The sequence below is a fragment of the Oryx dammah genome, unplaced genomic scaffold (genome assembly GCF_014754425.2).
Source record: "Oryx dammah isolate SB20612 unplaced genomic scaffold, SCBI_Odam_1.1 HiC_scaffold_24, whole genome shotgun sequence".
Taxonomy (NCBI): Eukaryota; Metazoa; Chordata; class Mammalia; order Artiodactyla; family Bovidae; genus Oryx; species Oryx dammah.
In genome coordinates this window covers 14235660-14253171 of record NW_024070208.1, presented here as the reverse complement: position 1 = coordinate 14253171, position 17512 = coordinate 14235660, and the positions used below count along the sequence as shown (strand labels likewise).

Genomic DNA, 17512 nt, shown 5'->3' with positions numbered 1-17512 from the left:
GTCATAGCTTTTCTTCCAAGGAGCAAATGTCTTTTAATTTCATGGCTGAAGTCACCATCTGCAGTGATTTTGGAGCCAAGAAAACAGTCTGTCACTGTTTCCATTGTTTCCCCATCTATTTGCTATGAAGTGATGGAACCGAATGCCATGATCTTCATTTTTTGAATGTTGAGTTTTAAGCCAGCTTTTTCACTCTCCTCTTTCACCCTCATCAAGAGGTTTAGTTTCTCTTTGCTCTTTGCCATAAGGGTGGTGTCATCTGCATATCTTGAGGTTATTGATATTTCTCCTGGCAGTCATGATTCCAACTTGTGCTTCCTCCAGCCTGGCATTTCTCATGAGGTACTCTGCATGTAGGTTAAATAAGCAGGAGGACAATACACAGCCTTGACATACTCCTTCCCCAATTTGGAACCAGTCCATTGTTCCATGTCTGGTTCTAACTGTTGCTTCTTGACCTGCATACAGATTCCTCAGAAGGCAGGTAAGGTGTTATGGTATTCCCATCTCTGGAAGAATCTTCCACAGTTTTTTGTGATCCACACAAAGGCTTCGGCGTAGTCAACGAAACAGAAGAAGATGTTTCTCTGGAACTTTCTAGCTTTTTACCCTCACCATTAGTATTACTTTTCTTTGACCTTATACAAGGATTATTTCCCAAAATATATTATAATGCTCCAAATATTGTCTAATCAATTTATTAGAAGAAAAAGACACTGCTTTGCTTTTTCTAGAAGTATACTATATGGCAACCTGGGATCCCATGAGCTTTTTTGGCAGTCCCATTAATTCTCATTGGAAAACACTGACTTTCATCATAAACTGCTATTAAGCAGTTTTTTATTCTGTCCTAGTCTATTCTTATGCAAGAGGATGGACTCTTCATGTAGTTTTTCATTAAAGTAATCATTGTATCAACTAGATTCCATTTCATATAATAGAAAAGGTGAAAGTAAGCTTATTATTTTAAGACAGTTGTTATTTAGCAGAAAAGGCAGTTCCTTGTTGCCTAATATTTTGTGAATTATTCCCCCTCTAGATAAGAGAACAGAACAGTGTTAATATAAATGACATACAATCCTCAAACTTTTCTTTTAAACAAGAGCTCAACAGATTTTTGCTATCTTCTCTCCACTCTCCACACCATATATGTACAAGAATGAGTTGACATTGTTCTTCTTCTGCTTTAAAAAAACTGAAATATGTACATATTTTTTCAAAACAGAAATGTTACTTTAAATATTACTAGTAGGGCAAGAAATTATGGCTGTTTAAAACATTCAGGAAAACAGAGAAAACAGCACAATGCACCCCCAGATAACCATCACTCAGGTTCAACAATTATCAAGATACTGCCACATTTGCATCATATTCTTATTGCATCATATTCATTATTAAAATAGTTCATAGCAACTGGCATATAACATATCAGTTTACTCCTACATAGTTCAATAAGGATCAACACAGACATTTTTAATAAGACTGCAATATCATTAACCCCTAGAAAAATTAATGATAATTCCTGTCATCATTTAATACCTCAACCATATTTAAAATTTTCCCAGTTGTCTCAAAAATATGTTTTTTAGTTTATTTCTTCTCATTGGAATCAAATTAAGACCGCTCATTACATGGGATTGTTAGGTCTAATAAACATACTTTTATCTAGGACAGTCTGCCTTTTTCTTGTAAAATGGTATAGTCAATTTAGTTTTTTAAAAATTTTACTGAACTGTAGTTGACATCTTGGTTTTGGTTATATCTCCTATCCTTTTTAAAGTTCTTGACCAGTTGGAAACTGTGGATCCCTTTTTTACCTCCTCGAATTTGTGGTATCAACTTAATCCTCTCTTCCACATATTTCTTACACATCGATAATTAGCTCGAGAGCACTAACAGACTAAAACACGTGCTTAAGGAAAGTGAAGGAAGAGGGAAGCACTGGTAAGATGTAAATGCAGTAATGAGTGATGCAAAAATAAGAAAATAAAGGATGAAAATTCAATACTCAATTGTCACCATAAATCTAATTTATACTAAATATTTCTCATGAAATGAGTACCCTTTTTATTGTTGCTATTGTTAGAAAGGACTGTAGTAGTTTGAGCTATTGAATCGGCTAGAAATTTTAATTGCTTATCAAGATACAGTAACTGGACACCCCAGCCTTCTGAGACTTAAAAAGCTTGCTCCAGATACAGAAAGGACATAGTTCACTTCAGGTCCCTGACACAAACATAGCGGAGTGTAACATAAGCATATCTTTTTCTACAAAGAAGATGCATCTGTGGGGAGAGTATGAGAAGTTTGTCTCCACATAACTGACATGTGATCACTGAGTCCAAACTAAATGTATTAAATCCAGAAAAAAACAGTACTGGCAGATTTCTTCTTCCTTAGTTACACGATGACCTAGCATGGAACAGTGTATTACTTACAGGAGCTGCCTCATCTTTGCCATCACAAGTAAAGTTTAAAACATTGCCTACAATGGAAATGGGCATGCTCTAGGCCAGAGTTCCCATAAACGCTACAGTGAGCACAGGGACCATGCTTCCATTCTTTACTGCACGATTCACAAAATTTTTATACAGAGAAACCTATGATTCCACTGCATCCAATGTATTTTCTGTGAATTTACACTAGCTAGGGCAAAGAGGCTATGCATCTTACATGGCACATAGATATTTCTCATTTACTATTTAGCACACACATAGATCCATGTCTACACACATACACAGATAACTGAGTGGACTTCTACAGATTGATGGCATTCTCTAAAAGTTCACATAAAGAAGTAGGATGGATACATTGGAAGGATAACTTCAGGAAAACCAGGTGAAAACAAATATAAAGTCCCACTTTGAGATACAAAATGATGTAATTCGTATGTCTTTGTCCTCTTATTTCCAGCTTCTGAATCCATGGGTATTATCTGTTTGCCATGTGACACAAAGTAAGCTTCTCTGAATTTCCTCCCCCGAAATCTACTTACAGAAAAGCAGTTACTGGAGATTCTGTAGAAGTGAGACCCAGGCAGGTGAGGATTCCTAAATGTTTTTATCTACTTGAAAGTGTAAAGAAGTTTTATCTAAAGTAAGAGCTTTACAGTACTTTGTACAAACACATAGGTTAAGACTGGTTCAACTTTATACCAAGAAACAGAACAGAGCTACTTGTAGAAAGTAGCAGAGCTACTACCTGGTCATGGAAAGACCATTTTTTTGCATTGCTTTGTAAAGCAATGGAGTATAGCATAATTAGTCACTATGCTACCCCTCGGAATTTCACATTACAATTAGATAAATTTTAGTTTGATAACTAGTACCACTAAAAAATGATGTCCTGAACTCTGATTTAAAAAATTAATTTATCGTCTCACTGAAATGACAACTTGTATTTTCTATGTGCAGTTAGCAGCAGTACTGAGATTGAAAACAGAACAAAACTTACTAAGTCAGTCATCATTGTAGTTACACCCTGAAAGTCCTAGAAACCTATATACAAATACAAACCAATACACAAACCTATAAACATGAGAGAGAATCTTGTAGAGGCAATAAGATATGACTATTTAACAGTAACAGTCTGTTTCTGAGTTACTGAATCAATACTTCTCAGTAAAATTGCAAGGAGACAACTTCTCTTTATATGCTTTGACACAGATAATCCAAAGTCATAAATAATCAAACATAATTTTCTTCAAAAATAATTTTTTATTTGGCTTCGGAATTTAATATTTTGGTACAAAAAAAACATGGCTGCCTAATACTCTGCATTCAACAGATTAATAGAGAGCGACAAATTGGAAAATTATCCATCTTTCTCAGTGGAATTATTCTTTAATCTTATTGCTATCATGAAACAAGAGTATTTTGCATGAGTTTGAAATTGCTGTCTTATAATTTGTATTTAATGCCTTCCCTGAATTGGAAGACATGAGGTATTTTTTAAAATGTATTTATTTTTTAAGTATAATTGTTTTACCAAATGTTGTTTTCTGCCAAATATCAACATGAATTAACCAGAGATATACATATGTTCCCTCTGTCTTGAACCTTCTTCCCATCTCCCTCCCTATCCCACCCCTCTAGGTTGTTAGAGCCCCTGTTAGCTTTTTGAGACATACAGAAAATCCCCATCGGCTATCTATTTTACATTTGGTAATGTAAGTTTCCATGTTACTCTCTCCATACATCTCACCCTCTCCTTCCTCCCCCACCTGTATCTGTTCTTTATGTCTGTTTCTCAACTGCTGCCCTGCAAATAAATTCATCAGTACCATCTCTCTAGATTCTATATATATGCGTTGAAAGTGAAAGTGAAGTCGTTCAGCTGTGTCCGACTCTTTGCAACCCCATGGACTGTAGCTCCTCTGTCCATGGGATTTTCCAGGCAATAGTGCTGGAGTGGACTGCCATTTTCTTCTCCAGATATATGCGTTAGTACCCGATATTTATCTTGTCTTCCTTACTTTGAAATATTTTATATAAATTTCTCATGACTTTCATAAAAGAATTAAACAAACAGGGTATCAGGTTGTCACAACCATAGAACACGTATCACAGTATTGAAATTGTTGTTGTATTGATTGTCACCTTTCACTGGATATTAAAAAAAACGTGGGCTACAACTGTATTTTTTAATCTACCCTAGCACCTCAACAAAATTTTGACTCAATATAAGAATACTGATATTAATAAAAAGTTGTAAAATTTTAATTTAGATAGCTTTGATTAACTGTAAAATCTGAAATGAGATTTGGGGTCACAAGACATAGGTTCAAATCTTACTTTATCACAATTTATGTGATTTCGGTCTCTAACTCATCGAGGGTTATCTGAATAAAAGGAATAGCACCTGACCTATGTACTTCAGAGTACCTGCAAAGGTTAAAACGAGGTAATGGATGAGGAGTATCAAACAAATGTAATTTTCTGCATATTCAGGTAAGAAATGTATGAAATAAGAAATCCTTTTAAGGTTCACTGTGACAAAATTCATGTTAAAAATAGGTACCATACCATTTTTCCCAAGTGAAAACACCTTTTCTCTTCAGCCTACACAAACACTTAAAACTACTCTGCTCCCCTCCCCCCCCACACAATATACATATACACCCCTTGTGTCAAAATACGGCCCCCAGTGTTTTATGTTCTCTGGACGTCCCTGCTAGCTCAGACGGTAAAGCGTCTGCTTACAGTGCGAGAGACTCGGGTTCAATCCCTGGGTCGGGAAGATCTCCTGGAGAAGGAAATGGCAACTCACTCCAGTATTCTTGCCTGGAAAATCTCATGAGCTGGGCGGAGGAGCCTGGTGGGCTACAGTCCAGGGGGTCGCAAAGTCGGACATGACTGAGCAACTTCACTTACTTCGATAAATACTAGCAAAGCAGTATTTGACACTGGTGCATCCTCTTCCTCAAAGCACTGAAATCCATTACCACAATGACCCATCGAACAGCCTCAACACAGTTATTAATCTACTAGTTTCTTCTTATTTATGTGTTTTGGCTGCAACCAGCGGCATGCAGGATGATCCCTCCCACCCCTGGCCAGGGATCAAATTCAGCCCTCCGCGGTGGAAACACCAAATCCTAACCACTATGCCACCAGGGAACTCCCTGAACATTTCTTTTTGAGTACCGCTCATAGTTATGCTGGCTTCTCTTCCCAAAATGACTATGTATTTTTTTTTTCTAATCTTTTTTACTGGTTCAGTTTCTGGCTCTTCAAATGCAGGTGTGTAAGGTTTCATCCTTGGACCTCCTTTTTTCTCACTCTGTGTTTCTGTGAAGATGACCCAGCCTATTCCAGTAGACCCAGGCACTATCTCTGTGCAGCCAACTCCCAAATCTCTCTTTCTTCATGGATCCTTCCCAGGTTCCTGGTCTCTATATCTAATTGTTGACCACATATTTCCATCTGGAAGCACTTCAGTCTGTGTGTCAAATTCACCATTCCTCCCGTGTCCCAAACCTCCTCCCCATCTTTGCTGCCACTCCAGGCAGTCAGCAAGCAGAGACTGGGGAGTAATCAGAGATTTCCCCACTGGTCCTCACCTCTCACCTCCATGCTCTAGGAACAGGATCTGCAGATTCCATCTTGGAAATGTCATACTATTTCATTTACTCTCATCTCAATTTCAATTTCCACTGCATTCGGGCTTCATTATTTCCTTTTTAAAGTATTCTGACCGCCTCTTAACTAATCTCTCTGCTTTAGTCTCTCACAAATCCATCATGTTAAATATAATGCCAAGGACATAAAAACACTCCCCTACTTTCTATGCCTACTCTTTGCCTGGAAAATAAACTCCAAAATTCTTTGACATAGCATTCAAGACCCTAATTTGTTTCTAACCTGTTTTTCCAGTAACTCCTACCTACACCCTCCTCTTTCTAGAACACTTTCATGCCCTAGTTTATGGTATTTCCTTAACCTGTTATGGTTGTCCTTTATTTGTCAAAAGTCTATACGTCTTTCAGATCCATGTGACAAGTTATTTTCTCTGCAATACCTTCTCCAGTCTGCGTTCCGGATAGAATTAATCCTCCTTTTCCTGTACTTTTCGGCTATTAAACTAAAGTGTTAGAAGTGTTTATCTCTTCCACTGCATTTGACTCAAAGGGAAAAAGTATTACTCATCTTGATTTCATCTATGATTCACAGAATGCTTGACAAATAGAGGCTACCCAATAAATACTAAACTGAATAGACTTATTTCTGATGTATGTAACAAACACAGAGGACAAACTTTAAGAATTCTTATCTGTATAACATACAAACTATATCATATTGATTTTGTGTCAGTTATTGTTAAAATCAATTAATCATTTGGCTTTGGATAATAATGAAAGTATATCTGAAAGTTGAATTATTCATTGTAATCCTTTTGGTTTTAAGTATATCAAACAGCTACATTTCTCTCTTATAGTTGCTTTGGAAGGAAGCAGGAAATAGTTATGCAAAAATCCAGTCAAGTATCTGTAAAAATACATAGAAATCAAATATGAGACCATTAGTAGTGCTATTAAAAGAATCACTAAATTTATTAAAGACTTTTGTACATTAAAGAGTTAAAGACATTGTAAAGACTAAAAACAATATTCAGTTAAAATAACCTTAAGGAAAATCAGATATATGCTAAAGAGTCAGTGCCATATCACTGTCACAAAATTTTGTAAAACCAAAAAAATCCATCTCTAAGAAATACTAATTTAATGAAATTACACTCAATCCTGCTCTATGATTGTAGCTCAAGTGTCAGCAAACTATACCCTGTGCACCAAATCTGGCCCCTCCCCTGTTTTTTTTTTTTTTTTGTCAACAGAATTTTACTGAAATACAGACATATTCATTCATTTCTGCTTCTGCTCTACAAAAGCAGACTTGTATAGCTGAGACAGAGACAATGTGTCTCACAACACCTAAAATGTGTACTATCTAGACCTTTAAAAAAATTGATCAACTCCTGCTACAGATAACCAGTTGGAAGTTTGGTTGTAAAACTAGGCTGCTCTGTGTATGTATTATTACTCTAGAATTAAGAGGTTTTAGCAAGGATTTCTTAAAACTCAAAAGAATTTAAAAAATTATAAAGATGCTGTGATAAAAATAGAAGATGTTGAGCATATAGGAGAGTTAAATGGCATACAAAAAGGATTTAATGAAAAATTGTTTTACTTTTATACTCATATATACTTATACTGCCCTTTTATATTAGAGTACGTCACTGAAAATGAACTGCTCTACCATTATTGTTTCACTAAAAAGTAGAAAATTAATTCTTCCTACAGGAATAAAGGAGTGAAGTTAAATACAATTATTTTTCAAAATGAGGGGAGGGAAAGGTGGAAGCAGGGAGAAGGGAGGAGGAGCGAGGAGAGAGAAGCTACTATACCTCATTCTCTAACTGAGATGAAGCCAATCTGTGTACCAAAGTTAGGGCCATCTCGGACATGGGAGAAAAACTTGTCAGGATGACAAGACGTACAGAGGTTGAGATCCTGGTTCTGGTCCTGAATATTCTGTGGTAGAATTCCTCCCCGTTCTAGAAGAATCCTTAGGATAAAGATTTTTCCAAAGACAGAAAGTTTACCAACAGACAAAGCAATATGGAAAAAGCATTGATATTAGTGTAAAAGAACTCTGGGAAAGATCTGCTTGGAATAATGCAAGTTGTCATTCAGTTACAGAACAGGGACACAACAGGAAATGGTAGATTTCACCATTACAGTTCCGGACTGAAATCAATCATTATAGTTGTTTAATCACTAAGTCCTGTCTGACTCTTTTGTGATCCCATGGACTACAGCCTACCAGGCTCCTCTGTCCATGAGATTTCCCAGGCAAAAAAACTGGAGTGGGTTGCCATTTCCTTCTCCAGGGAGTCTACCCAACCCAGGGATCAAACCCACATCTCCTGCATTGGTAGGCGAGTTCTTTACCACTAAACCACCAGGGAAGCCTGAAATCAAACATACCTAGTGGCTTTACGGATGTCAACATAGGGATTTGGTGAGTCAAACAGCCGTACACATCCGGGATCAAGATTATGAAATGCCTTTGCTGATTCCCTTGGAAGAGTGAAACAGCACGGTCCGACTGAAGGCCCCAATACAACAATAATATCTTCCAAACTGCAGCCATATTCTGCTCTCATAGCGTTCACTGTAGCCATAGCAACACCTAACAAGGTACCTCTCCAACCTAGTAAATAGGACAAAACAGAGATAAGCAAAGTCAAAACAACAAAATGTTATCTTAATTTATATCTAAGTTAAAAATGAGCAGGGTCAGTTTATGTATTTTTCCTAAGGGTCATTTCACCTCTTAGTTATTGTGAATAATTTCTATTTTGAGCATGGGTGTATAAATATCCTATTGACATCCTGCTTTTAATTCTTTGGATATATGTTCAGAAATGGAACTGCTGGATAATATGAATTCTATTTAAAACTTTTTGAGGAACCATCACACTGTTTTTCATGGCAGCTGCATCATTTTATACTCCCACCAATAGTGCATCATGGTTTCCATTTCTCTTCACCAAAACTTATTTTCATTTTTTAAAAATATCAGCCATTCTAATGGATGTGAGGTGATATCCTGTGGTTTTGATTTGCTTTTTCCAAATTAGTGATGTTGGGCATCTTTTCACATGTTCACTGACCATTTGCATATTATCTTTGGAGAAAGATCTACTAAAGTCCTTTACCCATTTTTCAATCAAATTTTTTAGTTTTTGTTGTTGTTGTTGAACTGTAGGTATTCTTTTTGTATTCTGAATATTAACTCCTCATTAGATGTATGAACTGCAAATATTTACTTTCAATCTGTTGGGCTGACCTTTTACTTTGTTGACTGTGTTTCTTTGATGCACAGAAATTTTTGTTTTTGATAAAATCCAACTTACCTATTTTTACTTCTGTTGCTTGTGCTTTTGATATCATATCTAAGAAGCCATTGCCTCATCCAAGATCACAAGGATTTACACTTATACTCTCTTCTGTAATTTTTAGAGTTTTCACTCTTACATTTAGATCTTTGATCCACTTTGAGTTAGTTTTTACATACGACATAAGGGTCCAACATTGTTCTTCTGCACATGCCTGTCCAGTTTCCCCAGTGTCATTTGGTAAAGAAACTGTCCTTTTCCCATTGTTTGGTCTATGTACCTTGTCAAAAATCATCTGACCCTAATGCAAGGGTTTGTTTCTGGAATGTCTATTCTATTCCATTGCTCTGTTGTCTTTATGCCAGTACCATAGATACTGTTTTGATTACTGTAGCTTTATAATAAGTTTTGAAATCAAGAAGTATGAGACATCTAACTTTGCTCCTTTTCAAGACTGTTTCATTTACCTTTCATAATTTTAAATTTAATGTTTCAAAACTCAGGAAGTAACAAATAATATTCACATTTTATATCCAAGAACTAAGACTCATATTTTAAATAACTTTTGACAATGTTAAATAGTAAACCTGACTTCTAGTCATTCAATTCCATTACTTTAGTTAGATCAAAACAAACAACAGAAAACCACTTTCTTATTTGTCTATAGTCTAAAATGCAAACAAAGTAGCCATAGATTTTCAAGCAGACAACAATAAAAGATCACTCATTTTACACAGACTCATTACCACTGGATAATCTAAATAGTATTTTTAAAAAACTTCCAACAAACAAAATTCCAAAACCTTAACAAACATAGCACCTAAAAATTCTTTGTTCTTATTTTCAGAGAATAGTTAAAGCTAACCAACTATAACATGTTAAACTAAATGCAATTTTCCAAACATATCTTGTTTTTTATCTTTACACTTGCTGCTGCATTTTCAAAAACCCCTTCTGTGACATGTCTAACCTTCCTATTCCCTATTACCTAGACTTCAAGGGTAGACTTCTCAAACCAGAGACAATACAACTCAGTACAACTCCCTGGGAATGTTTTGAAAAGCAGAGAGGCTTTTCTTTTTGGTTATTACAACAAGTACAACTGGCATTAAGAATTTTGAAAGCCAAGCAAACTTAAGTCTGCAATGTAAGACTATCTTGCCCCAAATGTTAATAACACTCCTGCTGAGAAACACTGGTACCTAGCCAAATCCTACAAATCTCCCAGGAATCAGCCTAGGTAACTGCTTTCTTTAAAGATTATATTCTGAGTCACATAATTTGACATAAGTACTCCTTGTATTTGCTCCTGACCTACGAGTCTACTAGCCCTCTTCTATCTTTACTTATCACCATGGGTAGTAATTAACTATTAATGCTGGGAAAGACTGAGGGCAGGAGGAGAAGGGGATGACAGAGGATGAGATGGTTGAATGGCATGACTTAATGGCCATGAGTTTGAGCAAGCTCTGGGAGATGGTGAAGGACAGGGAAGCCTGGAGTGCTGCAGCCCGTGAGGTCACACAGAGTCGGACCATTACTTACAGAATGAACAAAAACAATGTCCATCAGAAAGAAATTATAACTTTTATATTTTGGGGAAAAATTATAACTTTCCCCCCAAATTGGTAAAAGTCCTAGGTGCTTAACTAAGTACACTTACCAGAGTGAGCAACCCCACATGCTTTTTTGATAGGATCTGCAAAAACTATCGGAATACAGTCAGCACCAAGAGCTGCTATTGTGACTCCTCTTTGATTTGTGGTGATTCCATCATAAGATTCAGGCTCTTTCCTTCCCATAATCCAGACATCATTGGCATGATCAGTCTAACACCAAAGATGTGAAATAAAAATGTTTTTAAAATAGAATTTCTCATACCATAAGCTTTTCTGAAAATGTGTATTTTGTACAAAATTATATAACCAGTTTAAGGTTACTAGCATTCCTTAATAACATCAGGTCCATATATATGTAACAACAAACTTACTTAATTCTATGATATGGTAATCTCTATGTATTTTTCTCAAAGGAAAACAGAATTCAACATTTAAAAAAAATCAAAATAGTACAGATGAACCTATTTGCAGTGCAGGAATAGACATGCAGACGTAGTGAACAGACTTGTGGACACAGCAGGAGGGCAGGGAAGTCAGGGTAGGATCAGTTGAGAGTAGTATTGACATATATACACTTCCATATGTAAAAGAGATAGCCAATGGGAGGTTCAAAAGGGAAGAGATATATATATACTTATGGCTGATTCACATTGTTGTACGGCAGAAACCAACACAACATTGTAAAGCAATTCAGTTCAGTTCAGTTGCTCAGTTGTGTCCCACTCTTTGCGACCCCATGAATCGCAGCACGCCAGCCCTCCCTGTCCATCACCAACTCCCAGAGTTTACCCAAACTCATGTGCATCGAGTCGGTGATGCCATCCAGCCATCTCATCCTCTGTCATACCCTTCTCCTCCTGCCCCCTATCCCTCCCAGCATCATCTCTCAGGATCTGAAATAGTTCAACTGAAATCCCATCACTCCACTAGCTTTGTTCGTAGTGATGCTTTCTAAGGCCCACTTGACTTCACATTTTAGGATGTCTGGCTCTAGGTGAGTGATCATACCATCACGATTATCTGGGTCATGAAGATCTTTTTTGTACAGTTCTTCTCTGTATTCTTGTCATCTCTTCTTAATATCTTCTGTTTCTGTTAGGTCCATACCATTTCTGTCATTTATCACACTCATCTTTGCATGAAATGTTCCCTTGGTATCTCTAATTTTCTTGAAGAGATCTCCCCCAATTAAAAATAAATTTTAAAAAATTCAAATAGTCCATCCATCATGAATACCCCTCAGTAGAGATCCGTAAATCTCTAGCTGCAGTAGTTGTTCAGTCGCTCAGTTGTGTCCAACTCTCTTTGACTACGTGGACGGCAGCACACCAGTCTTCTCTGTCCTTCATTATCTCCTGGAATTTGCCCAAACTCATGTCTATTGAGTTGATGTTGCCATCCAACCATCTCATCCTCTGTCACCCTCTTCAACTCCTGCCCTCAATATTTCTCAGCATTAAGGTCTAAACCTAATAGAAGTACCTTCCACAAAGTACTAATTGACTGAAAGAAATTAAATTTCCAAATCAATAATGTTTTTACTTTTCCTGGAGTCAGAGAAATCTAGAATTCTGTAAGAAACAATTATCAGTTTTACCCTAGTTCCTCCTAGTGTTGATATAGAAAACAATGGCATTTCTCTCCCACCATTCAGGAAACTTACCTCGAAATCAAAAAGGCAGTGGTACTATACACTGGGGCTTTCCTCATGGTTCAGTGGTTCAAAAAAAAAAAAAAAAAACACCTCACCTATCAATGCAGGAGACTCAGGTTTGATCCCTGGGTCAGGAAGATCCCCTGGAGAAGGAAATGGCAACCCACTCCAGTATTCTTGCCTGGGAAATCCCATAGACAGAGGAGCCTGGTGGGCTACAGTCCATGGGGTCACAAGAATCAGACACAACTTAGTGACTAAAAAACAACTGTACTTTTATATGTAAGGAGTTCTAGATGTGTGTGTGTGTGTGTGTGTATCATAGAATTGATCTTTAGAATATGATATGTATCTCTAAGAAAAATAATCACAAACATTATCCTAAGTTTTAGATAAAACATTAGATGCAAACATTAAATAGCTTATTTAAAGTCCATATAGTCATTGGCAAAGTCAAGAATATACTTTAAATCTTCCAAAATATGAAACAAAATTGTACCTTTATTTGGTAAAATTTATTCGCATTAAATCCTGCAGCCTTCCCCAACCTACGCAGATTTTCTTGAACAACTGCCTTGGGATCTCTCCGTTTGGAACTACTGAAGAGATTGAATGAGCTAAGAGTTGGTATGTAAGATATCCCACCTGTTCTTGTAGTAAATCCATGTATGAAAGTATCTGTTGAGGATAAACAATGAAGATTAAACAATTAAGATTAAAACCAGGCTGTACAAAAGACTATAAAGCCTTACAAACCCAGTCTCTCATTAAGACTTTCCCTAATAACCTCACCCTGCATTAGTTTATCCAGCTTCTAATTTCTACAGCTCTTTATAGCTTCATCTGTTCTTATGACACAATGTTTAGAGTTTGTTTTACCTTCTCTGTCGGATTACTGCTCTTCAAAGGGTATCTTTTCCCCATTAGTTTTTGTTATACCAATAGCATATAGCTCACAGTAAATATCCTTTTACTAATAAGTGAGATCAACTGTTTTAAATTTCACTCTTCTGTGAAGGCACTACAGAGTTAAGGTTTCAGAATTTCTAAGTAGGAAATGCTTAGGGTCATAAATCTCATTTAAAACCAAGGCTGGGGGATTTGTCTTAAACCTGAATTTGCATAAATCGAATTTATTTAGAGAGGCTTTGAAGGGACTATCCCTTCACACTATAAGGCCGTCCATGACACTCCCATGTTGTAACTGATGCAAAAGAACACATAATCTCACACCAGTCTACAAAAGAAACAAGGAAAAGCGGTGAACAACCTGTAAAGAAAGACTGGCTTTTCATATTCAAGTAAAACAACTGATAGTGTTTAACATACCTGGGATCAAAGGAGATGTGATAATGGTTAATTCTCCCTTCAGTGCTGGCAAACTTCTCAAATATGTTTCTATTTCATTCTGGATTGCTTCTAGTTCTTGAGATGTGATTATGTTTACTTCAGTAGACTGTTTCAAAAGACCTCCCTTCAAAGTCATCTGTAGATCTTCAAACTCAAAATTGTAAACATCAGTAAAGAGTTGATCAACGAAAGCCTTCATTAATGTCTTCCGGTGCACAGGCACAATTACCTTAATGCAACTCAAATTTTTTTCATCAACTTTTTGTTTAATTGTATACAAAGAGGCAGCCATGCTGGGATTGCTAATAATCTCAAATTCTCTCAAGAGAGCTGATAATCCATTGCCTGTTTCTAATTCACAATTATCATGGTCACAGCTGATGTTACTACAACACATTATACAAAAGAACTTGGCCTTGGCACCATGGTGATATCGGACCGCATTCAATGTCTTTAACAATGTCTGATGACAGTTTTTCAGAGAGTTCAGTTTCAAACCAAAGAGATCAATCAACACTGCTTCTGCCATCCTTCAATTCTATACAAAGTTCTTCAAAGAAGTTTGTGTGTCCCCCAAATTTCACCTATAAAGAAAAATTAGCATAAGTAAGAATGCAAAATTATATCAATATAGTTATAGTTACAACAGAAACTTGTGGATGGGTAAAAAGAAGAATTGCATTGATTTAAAAATGTAACCAGAATAGTGAGCCTGGACGCCTCCCAGAAAAGCTAATCCACTATTTATCAGAAGAGAACCGTGACAATGAAAGGAAAACCAGCTCTTAATTCATTTCGTGAATGTACTTTACATCTTTCCAGTAGAACAACAGGTTTTGTTTTGTTTTCAGATAATAAATTTTAAGCAGGGAATTACTTATTGACTTAGAGGAAGTCCTGTTTTTTAATTACAGGGTGTCACCGTATCACTGATATATCATTAATCTTGACATGACAGGCTTGTTAGGTCACATCCCTTCCTATGAAATACCTGGGCCTTCAGTTCAGTTCAGTTCAGTCGCTCAGTCCTGTCCGACTCTTTGCAACCCCATGAATCGCAGCACACCAGGCCTCCCTGTCCATCACCAACTCCCGGAGTTCACTCAAGACTCACATCCATCGAGTCAGTGGTGCCATCCAGCCATCTCATCCTCTGTCGTCCCCTTCTCCTCCTGCCCCCAATCCCTCCCAGCATCAGGATCTTTTTCTAAGAGTCTTTGCATGAGGTGGCCAAAGTATTGGAGTTTCAGCTTTAGCATCAGTCCTTCCAAAGAACACCCAGGACTGATCTCCTTTAGGATGGACTGGTTGGATCTCCTTGCAGTCCAAGGGACTCTCAAGAATCTTCTCCAACACCACAGTTCAAAAGCATCAATTCTTTAGCGCTCAGCTTTCTTCATAGTCCAACTCTCACATCCATACATGACCACTGGAAAAACCATAGCCTTGACTAGACGGACCTTTGTTGGCAAAGTAATGTCTCTGCTTCTTAATATGCTATCTAGGTTGGTCATAACTTTCCTTCTAAGGAGTAAGCGTCTTTTAATTTCATGGCTGCAATCACCATCTGCAGTGGTTTTGGAGCCCAAAAAAATAAAGTTTGATGCTGTTTCCACTGTTTCCCCATCTATTTCCCATGAAGTGATGGGGCCAGATGCCATGATCTTAATACCTGGGCCTTAAGATCAATAAAATTAAATGGAGTTTCATTTAAAATTAAAATTTTTTTAATTTCTAATTTTTTTTTTTTTTTTCAGAAAAATTGTATTTTTCCCCTCCCAGAAACAGACTCACAGGTAATGAGGGAAGGCGGGGAGGGGCAAGACAGGGGTAAGGGGATTAAGATACAAACTACTATTTATAAAATAAATAAGCTACACGGATATATTGTACACCACAGAGAATACAGCCAGTATTTGAGAATAACCTTAAATGGCGTATAATTTATAAAAATGTTGACTCACCATGTTGAACCCAAAATTAACATTGTAAATTAACTGTACTTCAATTAAAAAAAAAAAAATCCGTTTTGAAGATTAAGAGCAGAGATGACCGAGAGGTTTTGCCTCCAAGATTCCCAGGTATGGCAACACCTCGCTACATTAACATCGGCACTCGGTCCCTTCCTAAGTGCAACGATCACGCAAGCAACGGCCATTTGGATCACGTGAGCACCCCCCACCCCCCGCTCTCCTCACTCCGCCACTACACTTTCTTACCTCAGCCCCTGCCCGCCTTTCCGGGCTGCCGCTCGGCCTCTGGTGACCCCTCCGGTGTCAGCCTCTGCCCCTCCTAACCCCTCGCCCCGACTCCTGCCGCCCCTGCGGGCCTTCCTGACCGTCGGGCGCACACTCGAGGCCGTCCTCCGTCACTTTCGGTTGCACGCTCGGCAGCGAGCTCGAGCTCTGAGGCGTCTACCGGCCCCGGTCCTGAGCGCGAACGAGACCCAGAGGCCGCGAGCGCGCGCCCCCGCAGTCCTCAGCCGGGTCCCCGCCGCAGTGAGGGCGGCGCCCGTCGCGCCTCAGCCGCTGCACCCGCTTGACTGCGGACGGGGCACCCGCCCCACATCCACCCGACGGCTGCGGAGGCCGGGCCGGGGGGCCGGGGGGCCCGAGGGGCGGGGAGCGGGAGCGACCCGGGAACCGTCAGCAGTTCCGGGTCCAGCGCGTACCTGCCGCGCGGCTCCTGGAAGAGGAACGGGAACCGAGCAGCGGCCGGGCCGAGCGGAGCTATAGGCAGGTCCGCGGGCGGGAGGCCGGGCAGGAGGCGGGGCGGGTGAGCGGCGGGCGGGCCGTGAGGGAGCCGGGCCGGCCTCCCGAAGGGCGCGCGGCGGAGCGGCCGAGGGGCCGGCGGCGGCCGCTTCCCTCCCCGGGCGACGACGCCCTCTCCTGCGTCCGCGCTCGGCGCGCGCGGGACCCCCCGATTCCTCCTCAGAGCCCTGGCCCGAGAACCTCCTTAACGTTAGCACTTGGCACCGTGTCTCGTCCAAGTTCACGTACTGCGCCTCCTGAGGCAGATTTTTTCCTTTCATCTTTCCTGTTTGGCTTTGTTTCCAAGTTAGTTGGCTGATCCCCTCCTTTGCCTTTTTTGCTGATGCCGCCTAACTTTCTGACTAGACTTCATGAGCTCCTTCACGTGTGTGGATAAACCGATGTCCCTATAAAAATACGGGCCAAGCATAGAAAATTAGAAGGCACTGGCCTTAAGAGTTGTGAGAAAAATGTAAATGAGCACCCCCTTTCTCCCCTCAAAGAGTGTAACATTAATTTATTTTAAAATACTGAACAGCTCCTACCTATGTAGTTGGCAGATGCTGTGGCCAAAGGGAAAATATCTCCAACCGTCAAAGCGTAGGAGACAAGGTGCTTCCTGTGCTCTGGTTATGATGGAAGGAGGGGTCCCTTTTTTCTGACAGTTGCTCACATAAGTTCTGAAGAATATTTCCCTGAAAGAATCTCAGCAATCTGGGAGTTTAGAAGAGCACTGGGAA

At 38.9% G+C, this 17512-nt stretch overlaps 1 protein-coding gene across 2 annotated transcripts; it reads right to left on the bottom strand.

Annotated features, from left to right (window-relative positions):
* Positions 1 to 3693: 3693 nt before the first annotated feature.
* LACC1 (laccase domain containing 1) lies at positions 3694 to 16790 on the bottom strand. 2 transcript variants are annotated; one of them, XM_040267201.1, is made up of 7 exons: positions 16694 to 16790; positions 14002 to 14606; positions 13172 to 13350; positions 11063 to 11228; positions 8486 to 8711; positions 7903 to 8063; positions 3694 to 6986 (listed from the first exon to the last, which is right to left on the bottom strand). In XM_040267201.1, the coding sequence occupies exons 2-6, from the start codon at positions 14549 to 14551 to the stop codon at positions 7904 to 7906; spliced, it is 1281 nt and encodes a 426-aa protein (XP_040123135.1). In that variant the 5' UTR covers positions 14552 to 14606; positions 16694 to 16790; the 3' UTR covers positions 3694 to 6986; position 7903. The 2 variants fall into 2 exon arrangements, with proteins under 2 accessions (XP_040123135.1, XP_040123137.1); XM_040267203.1 differs by lacking the exon at positions 16694 to 16790 and adding an exon at positions 15987 to 16192.
* Positions 16791 to 17512: the final 722 nt, after the last annotated feature.